This window comes from Metarhizium brunneum, chromosome 2, assembly GCF_013426205.1.
Source record: "Metarhizium brunneum chromosome 2, complete sequence".
NCBI classification, from domain to species: domain Eukaryota; kingdom Fungi; phylum Ascomycota; class Sordariomycetes; order Hypocreales; family Clavicipitaceae; genus Metarhizium; species Metarhizium brunneum.
The window spans coordinates 3,333,427-3,353,469 of NC_089423.1; the positions used below are offsets into that span (position 1 = coordinate 3,333,427).

Sequence of the window (20,043 nt, forward strand, 5' to 3'; positions counted from 1 at the left end):
CCGCGACGGAGCGCAGGGGATCAATTTGGGTCAGTTTGAAAGATGTCAGTCGTTGGTCATGACAAAAGAGGAAAGTCTTGCCCAGCTCCTGAAGGTCAAAGACTTGTTGCCAATATTCCAGCGTCCGAGAGGACCTTTCTCTTCCACCACCAATCTAGATTGCCAAAATTTCTTCACCCAGATGTCTCCTGCGGGTAATCTGCCGAGCTGATCAGTCGACGCTTCGACGCAAGGAGTCCTTTCCCGGTTCGTTCGATGCCGATACCCCGACGTGTTACTCCCTCGTTACTATACCGATGAGCAGGTTGACAGGGTCATGATTACTACTACTCTGTGCACTTGGGAAAACTGTGGACCAAATCTGTGAGCTTTGGAGTCGCCAGATCGGAAATTGTGATGGGCCCACATGCACATGGAGTACTAGGCCTTGTCTTGGCCGCTAAGCACTAGTAGTACAAAGCAACTGGGGTTTGGGGACTCTCACGGTGACCTCTCTGCATGTGTCTTGCTAGCAGCAGGGCTACTAATAAAGGCACCAGGGATCCCTCGCAGTCCGTCGCTTCCAGAAGCTTAGTCTATGCCCAAGTATATTTCATCTCCTCATCTTTACGAAAGGCAAGCACAAACCCACGAATGGTTAGCTCAACAAATTTCCTCGGCACTATGTCCACGTCTACAATATCCGACCGCGTGGGCGTCTTCTCCATTCAGCCATGACCTGATAAAATCACCAACTGTTGTCCGGCATTGCCTCCGTTGTGGCTGGCGGACGAGTGGATCGTGGTGTTGACGAGCCTTCTTCCGATTTGGAGCCACCAAAACGATCACCGCCACAAGTTGGAAATGTGGAAGCTGGGGCTTTGTTTCGGTTCCGAGTCTGGCAACTGGCTGCTTCCATGAGACATGTACCGTAGGTGACAGTATCGCCAAACATCTGCACATAAATACCTCGTTCAGTTTTTCTGGCTCTGGTGGCTTGACCTGGAAGGCAAGCGCCTGGCAATTCCACTTTCAAAGCGACCCTTATTTTCTCACATCTTGACCGTGTGTGGACAAGGGGGAGGGACGAACGTAGCCAGGGGTCTTTGGTGTCCCAGCTGGTTGATAACCGAAGTACCCTCGCAGGTACAGTACTTCAGCGCACCCATGAAGGTACAAAAACGTCCAGGCAGACGTGAATTGCTCGGCGGACTCGCTCTTTTTGCTAGCCGCGCTCATCCCCTAACTACTGACTTGCTGGAGATGCTGGAGCAAGATTCGGATCGATTGGGACACAGATTTGCCTCTTGGAGGAGCGGCCATTGCCTGAAAGGGGACAGGACGCTTCTTCTGGTTGACCGGGGTCACGACGTTTTATTAGCGAGAGCTTGTCTAGATGGAGTGGAGGTAGCTGAGAGAACTCTAGACGGTATTGCATTGCCACGTACCTAGGTTTTTGTTGTGTTTAAACTCTCCCCATATATAACTAAGAGATAATCTACGGCAGAATATATTTACCTACCATAAAATATACAGTAATATATTATAATATAAAGCCTGATATCCAGGTACCTGGTGGGGCGCGAGCGCACCTAGCAAAAAGAGTGAGCCCGCCGAGCAATTGAATTGACAGGCAAACGAGGCATCCCATCCTCTGACAACCTGTTCACAGCACAATGGAACTCAACCTTGGCAGGGTTCTAACTTCTGCCACCATTCCAGAGCATTGCATACGCGAAATATCTTCAACGGCGCTGCAGCGTATTCGACTTTACATTCATATATTATTTATTTATTTTTAATACGAATCGGGAGTAAATGGATCCTGGAAGGCTGCTGATGACAAAGCGAATTATATTATGAGGCGCTGAAACAGATCTTTCTCCATAACTCTCTCTTTCCAGAAGCATAGTGAAAAGCACAAAGAGGTATTTGCTCTTTTCGCCTATCGGGATACTCTTCGGCATGTTTCCAAACCACTTCACGGCAATATTGAAAGAGGGCTGGAAAAGAGGGAACTCAGTTCGTCGTCCGAACCTCCATTTAGTGACCATCATTGATGTCAACTCTGGGCACTTATGGAGCGATGTGGGTTGCAGCGCTCATGCATACAGCTCCCAATAGACGGACTCATACATTTGTATGTGCCCTATCCCTGAATTGCCATGTACCTACCACCCTTCTACGCGGCCATCCCGCCAACCGTCCATCCTTAGCTTAACCAAATGGCCAAGTGAGGTTGTACCATCGACTTGTATAATTTGCTCCTCTATCTTGAAGTATTTCATGTATGTAATGCCTAGCTTCAGATAGATGCACAAGAAGTCGAGACAAAGGCGGGTCGATTATTGGAGCTGCGAAAAGGCAGCGGGTGGTTGGTAAACGTGAGATATTATCAAGGCCGGCATACTTCAGAAATGTATTGATTCTGTATGTATTCGAGGACTCGTCCACAAGCTCAATAAATTTCCAAATTGTCAAAACAACGATGCCGCTCGCGCTTAAGGGCTACCTGTCGATTTCCGGTCCATTAATAAGATGGATAACGTCCGTGTCAAACATGTTTAAAATCTCTAAAGCTACTTGTCTAGAATACTTCAAACATTAGTACGCCAACTATTGATTAAAAATAGGTAGTAATAGGGAAACATACCAGGAGCGAACTACGTCATGACTTTATCAAGGAATATGGTAAAATATAAGCAGCTTCTAACTCGGCGTGATCACCATCTAGGGGATAACCGTTATCGTCTCGCGGGTCACCATGGTTTTCTTTAACGCGCTTAAAAAACTTATCTCGCTGAAATTTACGTGAGATCACACAGCGATATCGGTCACGTATAAGATAGTCTGTTTGAAGCGATCACAATCAAGATGACGTTCCCATAAATGTCTCCTCATGTGAGGGACCACGGGAGTGGTTTGTGATGAAGGCACAAGAGCTTGAGGTGCAATGACAAGTGTTTTATTGCAAGAGAGCTAATTGAAGTTGGAAGCTTGACCATGATGGTTAGTGGAGTTCGGATAAATCCCCCTATCGGGCTTTCAGGGGTAGCTGATGGAACTTCACGAACCAGACTGCATTTACTCATCGGAGGGTTGTGCCGAGAGTGGCGTGTACAGCTGGTTGTAAGTATGTACAACAAGCTCGACTGGATCGCATGGTCCAATCTATGGAGTACAGTATCGCGTGTGAAGATGCCTCACAAAGCCAATACCTTGGCTGTGTAATACCTGTTCCTTGCGTTGCATATCGTCCGGGGTATCTTCTTGAGAGGGAAGAACTGGGAACGGTGCTGCCTTTACGCATGAGATACTCCATTGCATCAACAATCACGTATAGAAAGTCGCGAAACAAACCAGTACAGCAAGGGAGACCGAATTCCGGGGTTAGTTTTGCAAGGAGCTCGACAGAGCTTGGTTGGTTGAGTATTGATAGAACGGTATACTAGTGCAGGAGCCCGAATTGAAACGGTCCATGGCCCCATGGTTACTGGGACCACCGTCGGATTGGCGGTACTGCAGCTAACCCTAGCATGGTGTAGGCCTCTCATCCGCTAAGAGGTGCATGAACAGGTTTTGCTTCTCTGATGCCCTCCGAGATGATAGCTGCAACAGTGGGGGGCCATATCGCCGTTGGCCATTCTCGTCTTTGGCCAGGCTTCCCGAGCTTGCTAGTGGAGAGACGGCCTTGCTTCTTTCGAGAGTTCACGATACGACATCTCTCGGAGCTTCTCAGGCCCTGGCAGGAATAGCAAGCAGTCGAGTACTTGGCATCGCACCTTAGGCAGGGGGGCTGAGGTGGATAGGGGATGACAAGCTGAGACAAAATGAAGGCGCCCGCAATACGTACGGAGAGCAGACTGCACAACTAGTATCCGGGTTCAAAAGAGCGGATGTATGGAGTGTTTGGCAAGCGAGAGACCGGGGCTCCGGGTCTTTCTCAAGTGTGTGGGATAACGATTGCATGGCATGTGAGGCGGATGGATGGATGTGTTTGATATAAAGTCTGGTACTCGGCGGAGGTGCAGGGTTCAGGGTAATATCACCAGTTGACAACAGCGGCGACTGTGCCGGGAAGGAGCGACCCAACATTGGACTTCAAGCTCCCGCGTGTTTTGAGCTGTCAAGTGGTGCCACGCTCATGGTGGGCTTCAATGTTGGCTCACAGTGATTGACAATATGCACTGTACTCCGTACTGGAGGGTATCTGCGACGTAACTGACACCGAAACTGCGATTTGCTTTCTTTGCGCTGCTGTGCGCCGTTCTTTTGTGGTCCCCCCACGTCGATCTTTATGGCCTCTCCGTCCCGTCAATTGGGAAAGAGGTGGTCAAAGCACGGCACCTACCATGGCAAGGGGATTTGGCAGCCAAGCTTCAGCCCAAGTCGATGGCTGTCAACGGGTGCCTGAGCGCAACATGGAAACATGAACCTTAACCCAGTGGCGCGGATTGACTGATGGACTGACTGATTGAGCATGCATGCGTACAACATGCAACTCACAGGATCAGGTAGGTGGTTCCTCGCTTGAGAGCATGGACCGCAAGCCCCAATGCACAAGACCTGGGGCGTGGGTAATTGACGCAACACAGCATGGACCACGACATCTGGACGCTTGCCGCTTGCCGCTTAACGCTCGACATCTATTGAACAGCTTAAAGGCTGCGGCGCTTGGCAGTGCACTCATCGGACTGGATGGTCCAAGATGGGTTTAGGCTCTCCGGCAGCTGGTGGGGCCCCATTCTAATTGAGCGACGGCAACAGTTGGCCAAGCCTGCTGTCCCACCCGCCTCCCCTCCTGCAGCCCAGGGTCCCAGGTCCATCTCGGCCAGGGCCATCCTTTTGCATCGATGTCTGCGACCGTCAACCACATGTTGGCCTTCCCTTTGCCATCCCCAACTACTCCATACCAAGAAGCACCAGACAATCTACTTGGTGTTTCTGCCAGAGTGCCCGTCCGGCACCAGCCAATCCACTTGCCCGAGTGCTGTGGTGTCCATCGCCGTCCTTTAAGTTTGGCCGTTGCCCAATCTGTTGCAACACTCGTTCGTTGCCTCTCCTTCTTGGTCTATAAATCCGTTTCCTTTCAATCTTCTTCCCTTCCTACCACGGGTTCTTTAGTGTGTTGAAGCAAGCTGTCGGAAACGACAAGTCCGTTTTCGTCTCGTCTGCAGAGCTGCTGCAATTCGAGTCGTTACGCGCCCGCCTTCGTGTTCTGCCCGCACCGGCTTTTACGTCCTTTTTTACCGGACCTTCTCTGTACCTCGTCTGCTCGTCGGCGCCTCGAACCTTCAGACAACTGTGGCCATTTTATAATCCCTTCACTTGAATCTGTTTTCTCTTTGTCAGCTTCAGGCGTCTTTCTCCATCTCGCCTGTCTACATCTCTCTCGGCCGGCGCAAAAAGTCCTCCCGAAGCACCCTCTTCAACGTTACCAAACTGGGTTATCATGTCTACCAATGTCGACGAAAAGTCCAAGGACGCCCATGTTCGCCAAACCGGCTCATCGTCGTCAAGCGACAATGATCCCCCCGCTGGATTTCTCCCGGCCACTGCTGGTGTCACCAATGTCGACGCCGCCTGGAAGTTCCTGAACGAACATCGCGACGCCGAAGGCATCGATGCGGTTAATCTGACTGCTCTGCGCCACAAGATCGACTGGCACATTGTTCCCCTCATGTTCCTGTGTTACACTATGCAATTCCTCGACAAGGTTATCCTGAATGTGAGCCACACCCTGTTCACCACCTTTCTTTCCCAAGCGACATCTGCAATTCTTTGGCCCGTACCAAGGTCAGGTTGCAGTGTCGCAGTTGGCAATTACCCACGATTGCTTAATCGCTAACCATCAACTCGCCAGTATGCCGCCGTCATGGGAATCAACAAGGACCTGAAGCTCCAGGGCAATGATTTCTCCAATGTTGCCACGTTTCTCTTCGTTGGTCTGCTTTGCTTCGAAGTTCCCAACAGTATGTTGCCCCTGTCGCATAGCAGAACAGCGACCGGAAACGAACTCTTCGCTGCGAGGACCATATTTGGCTAACACATGGCCTGCTGCAGTTTACTTCCTTCAAATCTTTCCCGCCGCCAAGTGGCTCGGAGCCAATGTCACTCTCTGGGGCATCGCAACTGCATGTGGTGCAGCTGCCCACAATTACCAGAGCTTGCTTGTCTCGCGTATCTTTCTCGGCATCTTCGAGGCCACTATTGCCCCCTCTCTGATGCTTATCAGCAGCCAATGGTACACCAAGTCAGAGCAGGCTCCCCGTTTCTCCTTCTGGTATCTTGGTCTGGGTCTTGGTCAAATTGTCGGCGGTCTCGTTTCCTTCGGTTTCCAGCACATGACGCCCGGTGCCGCCCTGGCTGGTTGGAGAACTATGTTTGTCGTCCTAGGATGTTTGACTGTTGTCTTCGGCATCTGCACTTTGTTTTTCATCCCCGATACCCCAATGCAGGCCAAGTGGCTGTCCGACACCGAGAAGGTTGCTCTTCTGAAGCACATCAGTGTCAACCAAACCGGTATCCAGAGCCGCAAGTTCCGGGTCAAGGAGATTTTCGAGGCTCTGCTAGACCCTCAGATCTATCTCTTGATTCTGTCCGTTGTTTTGCTGTCTGTTTCGAGCGGTGTTGTCACCACTTACTCGGCTACTCTGATCCGCAACATTCTATCCGACGAGCCTCCAGCATGGGCTCCAAAGAAGGCCGCTCTGCTCAACATGCCATCGGGTATTGTCAGTATCTTCTTTACACTAATGGTCGGTTACGGTATTCGTAAGAAGTCGCACAGGTGGGCATGGATCATTGCCTGTATCATTCCTGCGTGAGTACCCAGCATCCGCTTGGCGGTCGTAAAATCCGAGCCGCGTGGGCTAACTTGTCGAAACCAGAATCATTGGTGGTGCCCTGATGTCTTTCCTGCCCAAGTCCAACAAGGCTGGGTTGCTGGCCGGTATCTACCTTGTCAATGCCGTCGTCGCGCCTCTCACAATCTTCTACAACGTAAGTCGGTATCCATTTTTGCCTGGCCTGGGGTGTGGCGTATCGACTAACTCAACCTCACTTTTAGTGGACTGTTGCCAACTGTGCTGGTGCCACCAAACGAGCCTTTGCTGCTGCTATTATTTCTGGCTCCTTCTCCCTCGGCAACATTATCGGACCTCAGACATTCCAGGCCCGTGACGCCCCCGATTATCACCCTGCCAAGCTGGCTGTCATGGGTACACAAGCCGGTTGCGCCGTCACCACTTTCGTGCTGTTCCTATACTATGTATGGGCCAACAAGCGCCGAAATGACCGCAGCAAGGAGACGGAGGAGCAGTTCCTATCCCCCGAGGTTTGGGCCAGCCTAACCGACAAGGAAAACAAGCATTTCCGCTACACTTACTAAGGAGGAGTGTATCGATTTGCATGGTGGAAAGGTGAAGATACCCAAAACAGAAAGGCTTCCTGCCTGTCACGCGAGACGTGAAGTTACGTGTAGAAATATGGTATTGGACATGGGGGCAGCGTAGTGTATTTTGTATTAAAGTTGTATGAGGAGGCATCTTGTTGTAGATATTTGAGCGACACAGTTTTTGTATTTGTCTGTTGGATGTAACCAGGACATCGAAACAGAGAGACGAATTGCACATGAAAGGGAATGTTTTTCTTCATTTCGCACATGCCAGACATGATCACTTGCAGCAGATCCCGGCCCCGAGGAACATTTTGGAGTGTACCTGTCGTGGGTGTGTCCGTTGGCAAACTCGGGCCAGTGACTAGTCTGCCAGGGAGTTTATTCTTTCCGTATGCTGCCTCGCCACGGAATGGTCCGTGTCTCCCTGGTGAAATGGAGTCTGACTGGAATACACCAGCCTGAAGGATAGGATAACAATAGGCTTCCGTGTGCGGCTAATGCCTGACTTGCCGTCGACCAAGTCGAGGATATTGAAACTCTGCCTCTTCTTGACCAGTCACGTACTCGAGCGCTCGCAGGTGCGAAACTTCCCACACATGTAGGGCTCACTACGCAGCTACCATGTCAACTGAGACGCATCCTTTTGATTCACAGTCAAAGTCCAAGTCGTTGGCCTTGTAAGATACATTGCGACCATCTGGACAAGTTGAGGCTGGAAATAAGATTCACACCATGCACGTCGAATGGGAAAAAACACTGACTGGATGTAAGCTTCCATTAAGTACCTGCCTACACTTGTGACCATTGTCATAATCATGCTACATGTCCAAAATAATCGCACCCCCATGGGGCGCAGATGGTTAAAAACAAGACGCCATCCAAAGCAGTGTATCCCAAAACAAAAACAGACAAAAATTTTAAAATCGTGAGACGGGGGTAGATGATCTAGGGTACCCCCCTTACTCCCACTGGACGTGGCCCAAGATTAAAAAAAAAGATTCGCAAATCCAGCACCAAATATGCCCACTCTTTACACCGAAGGACCAGCCTTGACAACGTCCTCGGTAGCCTCGCTCTCGTACTTGGTAAAGTTCTCGCGGAAGAGCTTGCCCAGCTTGACAACTTCCTTCTGGAAGCTGTCGGAACCAGCCGTCCAGGCCTTCTCGGGGTTGAGCAGGTCGGCGGGGACGTTGGGGCAAGACTTGGGGACCTGGAGGTTGAAGACGCCGTAGTTCTCGTACTCGACCTTGGCCAGATCGCCCGAGTGGATGGCGTCGAGGATGGCACGGGTGTACTTGAGGGGGCACCGCTTGCCGCCCTGGCTGTGGCCGGCGCCGACCCAGCCGGTGTTGAGGAGCCAGGCGTTGGCCTTGTGCTGGTCGATCTTGTCGGCAAGCATCTTGGCGTATCGCATGGGGTGCAGGGCAAGGAAGGGCTGGGCGAAGCAGCTGGAGAAGGTGGCCTGGGGCTCGGTGACGCCGTCCTCGGTGCCGGCCATCTTGGAGGTGTATCCGGAGATGAAGTGGAACATGGTCTGGGCACGGTCCAGCTTGGAGATGGGGGGCAGGACACCGCGGGCGTCGCAGGTGAGGAGGATGATGTTGGAGGGCATGCTTTCTGACAGGCAGGGAATCTTGGCGTTGTTGATGTACTCGATGGGGTAGGCGCATCGGGTGTTCTCAGTCAGGGTAGAGTCGTCGTAGTCGACTTCACGGGTGTCGGGGTCGAAGACGACGTTCTCGAGAACGGATCCGTAGCGGATGGCGCCAAAGATGTCAGGCTCCTTCTCGGCGGACAGGCCGATGCACTTGGCATAGCAACCGCCCTCGATGTTGAAGACACCACGGTCACTCCAGCAGTGCTCGTCGTCACCGATCAGAGCACGGTTGGGGTCGGCGGAGAGGGTGGTCTTGCCGGTTCCGGACAGACCGAAGAAGAGGGTGACATCGCCATTCTTGCCCTCGTTGGCGGACGAGTGCAGGGTCAAGACGTTGTGCTTGATGGGCATCTCGTAGAAGAGAACCGTGAAGACTCCCTTCTTCATCTCACCGGCGTACTCGGTACCCAGGATGACCATCTCCTTCTCGGCGAAGTTGATGGCGACTGAGGTGGGAGAGGTCATGCCCTCGGTGTAACGGTTGGCAGGGAACGACCCGGCGTTGTAGATGGTGTAGTCGGGGTGGAAGTGCTCCAGCTCCTCACGAGGAGGGCGGATGAGCATGTTTCTCATGAAGAGGGCATGGTAGGCGCGGGCGCAGATGACACGAACGCGGATGCGGTACTTCTCGTCCCAGCCGGCATAACCGTCGATGACATAGATGCGGTTGCGGGTGTTGAGGTAGTCGACAGCACGCTCACGGTTGATCTTCCAGACCTGAGGGGGGAAAGGAATGTTAGTCAGAAACCACCATGACTATATGATGTCTTACGAAAAAAAAAAAAAAGGATGAAAACAATTACAACGCAAGAAAGTGAACAAACAGCAATGACAGGCAGCCCAGCCCCAGGCGGCAGCGACTCGAGAAATGATGCATTTCACACTTGCGCATGCGGTTCCTCTCGTCCAATGTCTCGGACCCCTCCACGTACTGGAACCCGTCGAGCAGTCCTCGCACATGCAGGGGGGGAGTACCGGCCGCAGCACCGAGGGTTGCACAAGACCTGTAGGACCCGGAGGACCTGCAGGGACACAAACGGGTTCTCGACTCGGTTCTCGACAGTGGTACTCGGATCGAATCGGGACGAGTCGCGCAACTCAGCCCAGTCCAGACCCTGCCATGGCCAAGTGTGGAGGATCTGACTTTTGAGACGGAACAACAGACGCCTCCGGACTGGGGACCGCTTAGGCTCGGGCTGCCGATTAGGCAGGCTGTGGGGCAAGAGCCAAGGCAAAAAAGCATGTGTGAGCGGGGCAGCAGAGTGGCCAATGGCGGCACCTGCGTTTCCAGGACTCGGCACCAACAAATTCATCACCATGAGGCCTGCATTGCCGCAATAGCTGCAGAGGCAAGGTGTGGATTGTGGCCAGCATATGTAGCGAGCGAGAGAGCGAGCTGAGAGTTCCAGCATCGTCGCCCGACAACTGGTTGCTGCTCGATGCGATGCTTCTGCCTCGGGCTGTCGTCACGAGCTGCGCCAAAACGTGGGGCAGCGCAAACGGGGGGGAAAAAGGTACATTGCACATTGTGCACTGTGCGTGCGGCAGAGTCATGCATGGAAGTCTGGGGTTTCGGCTCGCACATCCGGCCCTCAGGCGACACAGCATTCCCGCGGCATGCACGACATAGAAACAGGCGGCAGAATCAATGAACGGGCGCAGCGCAGCTTACCTCGGTGCTCATGGGCTTGTTGACGGGACCCCACCAGATGTCGTTTTCTGATGACGGCTCCTGGACGATTCGCTTGTCGAGGGGTGAGCGACCAGTCTTCTTTCCGGAGTAGGCAGTCAGGGCACCGCTCGAGGTGATGGCGGAACCCGTCTCGTAGACGAGAGCATCTTCGTAGAGAGCGGCCACTGAGGGGTTGGGGATCTGTGCACATCAGGCTTGTTAGATTTATTGAGAAAAAAAAATCACATGCCCAGCGGGTTCTGTGGTCTTGACGTACAATAGCGACACGGTCGTAGTCAATGTGGGCAGTCTCGTGGAGCTCCTCCTCAAGCTCGGTGTGGTTGTGGTGAGGCCTGGGTAAAGGAATAGATGTAAGCAAAACTGAAGCGACCACATGGCCGGGGGGCCCGGAGGGAGGAGGAGAATCAACTTACTGAACACCGCCAGGGTGTAAAGCGGTCTTGTTGACGTTGCTGGAGATCACTGTCGGCTTGTTAGACCCAGAGCCATGAGAGGCGACGTCATGTTGACGACTTGAGAGACCAAGAAGGGAAGCGACACGAAAAAAAAAGACAAGACAGAGAGGACAAGGAGCTACTCACTCTTGCGCAAATCAGTTCTGGATTCTTGAATCTTGAACCTTGGGCCTTGGACAGAGGGATCAGTGTAAGGAGATGCGGTCCTGGCGATGGGGTCCTTCATCCTTATGTATTCAAATCTTGGGGACCGAGTGTGGTGCTCGATCTCGGCTTGCCTAGGGAATTTTTTCTAATTGAAAGGGGGGTGCCTAGTTGGAGCGGAAGCCAGAGCAACAGAGGAGCAAGGGGGAGGGGTGTGATTCGAGCAGGACGGGTTGAAGTGTCGCGTGTGAAGGAGTTTGTCGATTTGGGGATGACGGCGGCAAGGCTGTGGCGCGGTAGCGTCTCGACTCTTCAATGTTGGCTCCAATGTAATTCAAGGCGCAGTGCACCGGGTGGGATTCTGGGCCAGGTACAGGTACAGGTGCCGGGTACTTGAGCGGCTATACGACAGTCCGGAAACAGTATGTATGTGTACTTGTACTTGGCAAGGGGGGGCGTGGAGCCGAGAGAATGGCGGATTTGCGGATTTGCAGGTGAATATCGTGGAGGAGAAGTAGTAAGTAGTTGGACGCAGTCAGATTGGAATTGCCTTGGGCCGGGTGGTTAATGACGAGACGGGCGGCGACGGAGTGGGGCCAGGGGGCGTCTGGAGAGCGCTTTGAGGGTGGTTTGGCTTCCGACGTCGAGGCAGGTGATGCAAAGGGGACTGGCCACGATATTATACCGGAAGGGCCGCGTTTAGGCTTTGCTGCTTTCTGGCGGGATGGCGGGTGGGCGGCGAGGAGAGCAATTGCTTGGACGAGGATCGGCTTGGGCGTGGAGATGGAGAAGAGGGGGGCGCGTGGGAGCTGGAGGGGCGTCGCGGCCGGGGGGGGGATCAGTGGTCAGTGACTGGATTCAATGTTGATGTCTGGCACGCCAGGCGCTGAAGGCTGACGGGCTGAGTGCTGCTGGAGGTGCTGGAGCTTCAATAGCTGTCCGCTGAAAGTCTGGTGCCCAGGGAGCCGCCACAAGGCGCGACACAGCAACTGGTTGGACGGCGACGGCGCTAGCTTTGGCGAGGCGTGGGGAAATCAGGCTCCAGATGTCCGGGGCTGGGGGCTGGCGCCGCTGAGGAGGAGCGTGGTGTCGTATTATGATTGTGCAGCAACGAGTTGAGCGGCAATGCGTCTCAGACAATAAGTGTTGGCCGGGAGCAGACGGGGAGCTGGAGGCGGGTACAATGGCGCTGTAGCACAAAGCACAGTGGGCATTGACGGTTCAATGCTGGTTCAGGTGTCAGGTATCAGCACTGGGTCAAGTGACCAAGTTCAGACTCGATAGGTAAAGTAAAGTAGGCAACCAACTCGGCGGTGAAGCACAATAATGAAAGGAAGCAGAAGAAAAAATAGAAAGAGGTCGAGATGGAAATGGCCTCCTTTTTAACTTGAATACCATTTACCTCCGACGTTATTGCAAACTTGGAATCTTGCGTCTTGGAATCCTAATGCCATTCACCCGGATTGACTGAATGCATCGTGGTTCGCGCTTGCAATGCGCCGGATGTAGGAACTTTCCGGGACGAAAACCGGACACCAGACAACTGCCGTTCGTTGTGCGGATATCTCAGACGGCAATGGGATGACCGAGCGTACTTGGGTCTGGTGCCTTGGTCTTTGCTTCCGGCTCGCTCTTGGGTCCGGAGGCCAACCGTGCCCAAGATGTCAAGTTGGCTGGCTGTTTAGATCAACTCGACTTGGTAGTTGACCTCGATGTCGACTAACATGATTGATTCAATGTTCAAATGTTGAAGCCAGGATACATGTACATGTCTGGTGGCCCAGGCAGCGGGACTGCGCTGACAGAGCGCTGCGTGGGGAATCTCCAGGCCTGGAATTAGTGGGTTTCCGACAACCCAGGGCCCAGCGCCAGCACCAGTTGACCTCAGGTGCCAACACTCACGTCTGGTTGACATGTGCAACCACTGCAGGTGGTTCTGCGTACAGTGCTACTACTATTGACTTATCGACCTGACCTGATTCGAACATTGAACGGTCGTCCCTGCCGTATTTTGATGCACCTTGTCCGACAGCCAGTGCCGTCCATGAACATTGAATCCATGACGCAACTTGGAGACGCACATGTGCAATTGATGCATCGCCGTCGATGAATCCCATCCCCCTGGTCCCTGTCCCAGTATCCAATGTCCCAACGGCCGCCATCGTCATTCTTCCACCAGCGACAATGTTCCATGCTGTGTATCGGTCACTGTCGGCACACTCGACTCTCGAGCTACAAGCGGCCACTGAGACATGGGATCCCGTCACACAGAGAGAAGAACCAAGACGTCTGAGCCATGCAGGCACCCTGCAACTCGGCCACCCCGTTTCGGCAACATCAGGAACGGTGCTCCGTATCTCTGGCCGAGGAACCGACAGGAACCTGATGGGAACCTGATGGGAGCCCGTTGCACCGTTTTGCAGATGGATCCGAAACGGACCACAAAGAGCCAGGCAACATTGAACGGCATGCAACTCCCGAAGGCCTGGAGCAAAACTCACACCCCCCCTTTTCCCCTTGAAGAAGCCCATCTTCAACTTCAACTCACCTCAAGTGCTGGCCAGCCTCTACGGCCCTGGCGACAAGCTCGACACATGGACAAATATGCATACTTTTCCCGCCCCCGAACCCATGTTTGCATCTCCTCAGCTACACCCAAAGCCAAGAAAGAGGGTACCTGACCGAGGGCACCAAGGCAGCGCGGCCGCTGCGTCGAGATGCGCTACGAGCCGGCGCTGGCGCTGGCGCTGGCGCACGCATAGACATGAATGATTGATGATATGTCTGGTACTAACACCGTTGTTGACACGACACATCACCACACCGCTGGTGAACTGCAACGAATGGAAGCCCAAAGTCGGACAAGGGCACAACTCATACCATGGTGTCGACTGTCGAGTGTGTGCATGTATCGTAATACCCCACGACTCCAGACTCGAGCCAAGCACCCCTCCAGGCCTCGAACCGGTCGAATATCTCGTAACAGAAACAAGTTCGCACACCCGCCTGTGGGGAAGCGCGACGACAACCCTGTTCCTAGGCTGCCCCCTTCCCCGTATGTATAACGGCCATCATTTCTCGCCTGGCCACATGACCAGCAGAGATCTCGCGAGCTCCATTCCTGGCGAGAAGTGAGAGGATGAAGCGTCAGGAATATTGGTTATTCGAGGGCGGGTGGCGTGGGGGCCAGAAGGGGGCAATTTGAATACGGTTCCCAGTCTTATTACTATTCTTGAACCTGTGGCTAGTCTCGATGGTTGATTTATTGTAGTATACTAAATGCTACTACATGCATGTGGTCTGGTGCCTCGTGGTCCGCCGAATCAGCCCGCGCGGGTTGCAGCATCTGAACTTGAACATGGAACCGGCTGATGCACACGCCCCCCGGAGCCCTGGGGGAACAAGTCATTGGTCTTGGTCTTGGGTGACGACTCTGTATACTGCAATGTGTATGTATGTATGACTGTTTGACGCTGTTTTGTCGGGCTATGCCAAGACTGTCGTTGCCACAAACTACAAACCATCGTCTTGACTCTGTAGGTTTGCAAGGTATTCTTGTCTTTTTAAAGAAAGAAAGAAATATTGCTTCCCCGCTTGTCGTCCCCCAAGAGCATTCGTCGCCGTTCAATGCTTGACCGTCGAAATATCCCCTGCAGGCCATGCATCATCCCAGGAATCCGCCATCAGGCATCACCACTACTAAAAAAAAAACTACCCAAGCCCCCTCCAGCTTTTCTCGTCACCGTCACTTTCCAGTCCCAGCGTTTCGTGTCCCAGTCAGTCCTGCATTACATACCCGCCCGCCGCACCTCCGCGACCGTCTCGGCTCCACGGCACCATCCGCAGCAAAGTGCTTTCAGCGACGGCCGATTGGCTGCCCGCGCCGCACCCAGCGCCAGCTCCGACTTGTTCCGGCCGCCGCCTACGCTTTCGTCATGCAAGGAAGGCGCAGAGTACACATGTACGTATCTTTTGTCTTCTTCTCTTCCGGCACAAGACTGCATTCATTTTCGGCGGTCTTGGTCCTTTTTTTTTTTTTCCTTTTCGGCTTCGGAAGAGGGATAATTGTCAGGATGACACTGGGATTACGTGCTCCCTTTGTAATACTCCTTACTGATTGATGATACCTGCACGCCCCCTTGGGAAACTTGCACAGAGGAATGCTTTCACCCCGCGCATCCAACGGCGGTGTCCCTCCTCGACGACCGTTTTTCACGCGCGCTCGCCGTCCCGGGATATTTCCTGCCGCCGAGCACAATATATTTCGCACCGTATTGCGCTCGGCATCTTGGTTTTTTTTTTGTCACTTCGCTGGCTGCACACCCTCTACCTACCTACCGTGCCGTGCCGCCCATCCTTCCCCCTCGGAAAAGGCACAATGCTTGACCGACCGTTTGGCTGTTGTCTGTTTCGCCTGCTCCCTTTTGAATCTTGTTCGCTTCGTATTGCCCATTCCGCTCCTCACACACATACACACACGAATTCGCAGTCCTAATGTAATAATAAAAAACGGTCTATAAAACCGACACCATCTTTCATTCAGCGGCCCGTCTCAGATCTCAAATGGTATAGTTACCTTCCGAATCCGTGTCCCCCTTCCGGCCACGCCCATTCTGGCCGCCGTCCCCACACTCGGGCGTCCACCAGCCACGACTCCCCACTTCTGGCGCCGTTCCGTGTCCCGACTCGGAGGATGGACCCCTCGCGCAGGGGGCCCAACACGGGGATGCACCAGCAGGCTCCCGGTTCTTTTTCGTGCCACTTTGCAACATTTAGTTTTCCCGTACAAGAATTAAAGTTGTGCTGAAGCGAAGGGGGGGGAGGGGGCCAACAAGAAACGAGCCCTATGTATTTTCCCATTGTTTTTCATGAACCTGTCTTTTTTTTTCTGGGTCCCCACAGTGCCGGGATGGACCAGCGTTCCAAAAAAGAAAAAAACCAGGTCCATGACGCACGTCACGATGCTGGTTTTGTGTGCCATTGCACATGTCCATGGAGTCGCGCCGCGTCGCAGCTGCGCCTCTGCACAGTCGGGCTGCCACACAAAACACACGCACCCGCCGCTGGCCTTGCAAAGAGCCGCATCCCGTGTCCTTCCGTGCTTTTTTTTTCCCCTACCAATCGCCCCTGTGTCGTAGATACGAGGCGTATCTGCGAACAAGTCCGGCCGCCCGCCTCGCCCATCACTACTACCAAGCGACTAGGTATTGCACACATGCACTGCGTCCTCATTGGCTACCCATTTTGTGATACCTGATAGTTAGTTACCTTTTACAGGTCTGCGCCCCAAGTGACATGGACCCTCTTGTACACAACATACTTTCGTAGGGGGTGCTATCATGCATCTTTATTATCGAATTGTGCCAAAGGGACGTAGCTTTTGTATCTTTTTTTTTTGAGCTCATCTATGCTTCCAGATTGCCGTGTGTTATCTACCGGAATCCACCTATCCACCTATCCACCTCATCAAATGAAGCCATCTTGCCATATCATTTATTCCCAACGCCGGCTTTCTTTCGTCAAAGATACGCCTCCGTCTGTTCAATGGGAAACCGAGCATCTTCAGCACGCCCGCAATGCCTTTTCTTCTTGTCCCCCCATCTCTTCCTTTCTTGACCCGGAGAGGGGAGCTCTTCGAATCTGATGACTTTATCGAATACAGAAACTCATGGCGGCACCACTACAGAATACCTTCATTTAGTCGCTGTTAGTAATGAGCTTGGTGATCTTGCCAATGGCAATAGTTTGTCCCTATACAGTACAGATAGATTAGTTTCTGCTTGCAGTTACTTGTTTCATCTTGTTTCTGTCCCCTTTCGTTTGTTTGTGTTTGTTTGTTGCACAAGCAAGCAATGACAACGTACCTGATCACGAAGAGTAAAGCGACCCATCTGGGGATAATCCTCAAACTTCTCCACGCAAACAGATCCTGCTCCACCAATCACTTGCATCCGTGCAATGATGCTGTCTCCCTTCTTGGCATGTGTCGGGGGGATTTTGCTCTTTCTGTTGGTATTCTTCTGCAGCTTGTGCAGCAGCGCAGCAAAGGTGACCTCTTCAATGGCCGAGTGCACGTGCAGAACGCAGTTGAACCCAGATGTCAAGATGCTCTTCAAGTCCAGGATACGAATCTGTGCCTCGAACTCGGCCACGCAGTGGACCAGTCTCTTGGGTGAGCAGAGCACGAATCCAGGCAGGATATCTTCTTCCTCTACACCCTTGAGGCGCATTCGTACTTGATCGCCGCACTGCAGAATGGGAACTTCTTCCTCTTGCTCACCGTACTGCGCCGACACCTCCACGGTCTGCTTGCGAGGCATCATGACCAGAGACATGCCCTTCTTGACAACACCGGCCTCAATTTTACCATCCACCATGGTACCCAGATCTCGGTATTTGGCATTGATTGGCATCATGAATGGTGCGTTGATCTTGCGCTCAAGAGCGCTCATGCCGTCCAGATATTCTAGCAGCGACGGACCCTCCCACCACGGTGCAATGCCCTTGGGGAGGCGATCCTTGATGTTGAGTGAAGACTGTGCGGCAACGGGCATGAAAAAGACATCCGTCTTCAGGTTGTAGCCTGTTCCCTTCAGGAACTGAGAGAGCTTGGTTGTGCACTCCGTGTAACGCTCCTGGGACCATTCGACCGTAGGGTCATCCATCTTGTTGATGACGACAATCAACTTGTTGACACCCTGCGTCTTGGCAAGCATAGCATGCTCACGCGTCTGTCCTCCACGTTCAAACCCCGTCTCATATTCACCCTTGCGAGCCGAAATGACCAAAATTCCAACATCGGCTTGTGAGGCGCCACCAATCATGTTGGGCACGTAGGTCTTGTGGCCAGGGGCATCCAGAATGCTGTATCTGCGCTTTTCTGTCTCGAAAAAGCCACGGCCAACTTCGACAGTCTTGCCCTTGGAACGTTCCTCCTTGGTCAGGTCCATGACCCACGACAGATACCAAGACTCTCGGCCGAGATCCTTGGCTTCACGCTTGTACTTGTCCATGGTCCTCTCATCAACCATGCCAGTCGTCCACAAGATGGATCCGCCCAGGGTAGATTTACCAGCATCGACGTGACCAATAAAAATGATATTGACATGCTCCTTTCCGTAGACTTCCTTGAGAGTTTCGTCGTCAACATCGGCTGCCTGTTCCTTGGTAACGGCGTCGACTTCGCGCTGAGCCTTCTTCTCGCCGGGGCCGGATGGACTTGATCGTCCGGAAGATGGAGTTGGGGAGGTCCTGCCAGAGGATTTGCTTGAGGAGGCAGCCTTCCCAGCCTTCTCACCAGTCTTCTCGATAGCTTTGACAGCAGCCGCCTTCTGGCCAGCCTCTGGCTTGTTTGAGGGCTCAGGTTTGGCCTCCTCCTTGTCTTTGGTAGGTGTGGAAGTTCCACTTCCGCCAATCGAAAGGACCTTGGCCTTGGGCTTGGGGGCTGAAGCATCACCGCCGATGCTAAGGACTTTGGGTCCGCCCTCCTTGGTTAGAACCTTGGGGGCAGTCGGTGCGGCTGCAGGAGCAGCAGAGGCGGGAGCTTGTGTGGGTTGCTGCTGGGCCTGGCCCGGTTGACCATACTGAGGGTATCCTCCACCTGAGAACATGGTAGTTAGTTTTGCGCGGGGGACAAATCGAATAGCAGAGGCGGCATACCATATCCCTGGTTATATCCCTGGCTGAAATTGCCGCCATAGCCTCCCTGGTTGTACTGATTGAAGCCTTGCTGCTGACCATATTGGGGATAGTAGCCTTGCTGGTAGTATTGCTGCTGCTGCTGCTGTTGATACTGGTTGGAAAAACCTCCGCCGTATGGCTGGCCAGGCTGGAACGATTGGGCGCCTGGCTGGAAGGAAGCGGCGCCGGGGCGGAATCCGCCTTGACCCTGGCCAGCGTTGACGTTGAGCTGCTGCTGAGCTCTCCGCGAGAGATTCTCGTCTTGTGCGGCGGGATCGTCTTCCCAAGAGTTGAGGTTGGACATGATTATCGGCCGGCGACGGAAACGATGCTGTTTGAAAGAGGTCCTCGGTGGGTCGAAAACAGGAAATGTTGGCGCAGACACGTCTAAATAATGCCCCTCGTTGGTTCCCCGCGTGGCTGCCTGATGAGTTCCCCCCGGTTGGAAAGCTTGAGCCTTGCTTGTGAGTCAAACGAGATGAAACGAACTTGGCCTCTCCGAGATACCCTTGGGCATGGATTTAGGCGGCAAAACGATCGTTCGAGATGATCGGGCCTGGCTATGGTTTCGCCTGAATGCTTTTGGTGGAGGTTGTGAAAATTCGAGCCCCACCAAGATGACGCAGGAAAAGGTGGTGGGCGGGTACAGTGCAGTTTGTGGAGAGTTCCACACTGTCCTCTCTCGTGTGGCAGATGGACAACCATGGACCATTGAACACGTATCGCCTCTAGGTACCTCCACATATATTTTTTGATATAAAGATATCAAAGAATATCCTACAGCCACGCTGCCTGGTGCCGCATAATACCACGGCCTGGAATTTCATGATGGCTGCATAATTTTAACATAACATAACATAGACCTTTAATATTAGCCGCTAGCATAGCGGCATTAATAGCTTCACATACGCACTGTTAACCGTAACTTACACACACACACACACACGTAAGCCACATTAGATTTATATGAGTGGAGTGTCCTTCTGAATTGGGGCTAATGGGAGATACGTGTTTAATGGTGGTTCAGTGAGATTTG

The 20,043-nt window shown here is 53.1% G+C and overlaps 3 protein-coding genes across 3 annotated transcripts; 1 reads left to right on the forward strand and 2 right to left on the reverse strand.

Annotated features, from left to right (window-relative positions):
• Window positions 1-5,431: 5,431 nt before the first annotated feature.
• Window positions 5,432-7,369, forward strand: THI73 (Thiamine pathway transporter THI73; the record flags this gene model as incomplete). The annotated part of the gene is made up of 5 exons (XM_014691821.1): window positions 5,432-5,707; window positions 5,843-5,951; window positions 6,043-6,802; window positions 6,870-6,981; window positions 7,049-7,369. 5 exons carry the CDS (start codon window positions 5,432-5,434, stop codon window positions 7,367-7,369), a joined length of 1,578 nt encoding a protein of 525 aa, XP_014547307.1.
• A 1,039-nt stretch (window positions 7,370-8,408) lies between these two features.
• acu-6 (Phosphoenolpyruvate carboxykinase) lies at window positions 8,409-11,409 on the reverse strand (the record flags this gene model as incomplete). Its single annotated transcript, XM_014691822.1, has 5 exons — window positions 8,409-9,752; window positions 10,708-10,908; window positions 10,985-11,060; window positions 11,142-11,190; window positions 11,310-11,409. The coding sequence occupies 5 exons, from the start codon at window positions 11,407-11,409 to the stop codon at window positions 8,409-8,411; spliced, it is 1,770 nt and encodes a 589-aa protein (XP_014547308.1).
• Window positions 11,410-17,024: 5,615 nt separating this feature from the next.
• Window positions 17,025-19,311, reverse strand: SUP35 (Eukaryotic peptide chain release factor GTP-binding subunit; the record flags this gene model as incomplete). The annotated part of the gene is made up of 3 exons (XM_014691823.1): window positions 17,025-17,078; window positions 17,192-18,927; window positions 18,987-19,311. 3 exons carry the CDS (start codon window positions 19,309-19,311, stop codon window positions 17,025-17,027), a joined length of 2,115 nt encoding a protein of 704 aa, XP_014547309.1.
• Between the last annotated feature and the right edge of the window lie 732 nt (window positions 19,312-20,043).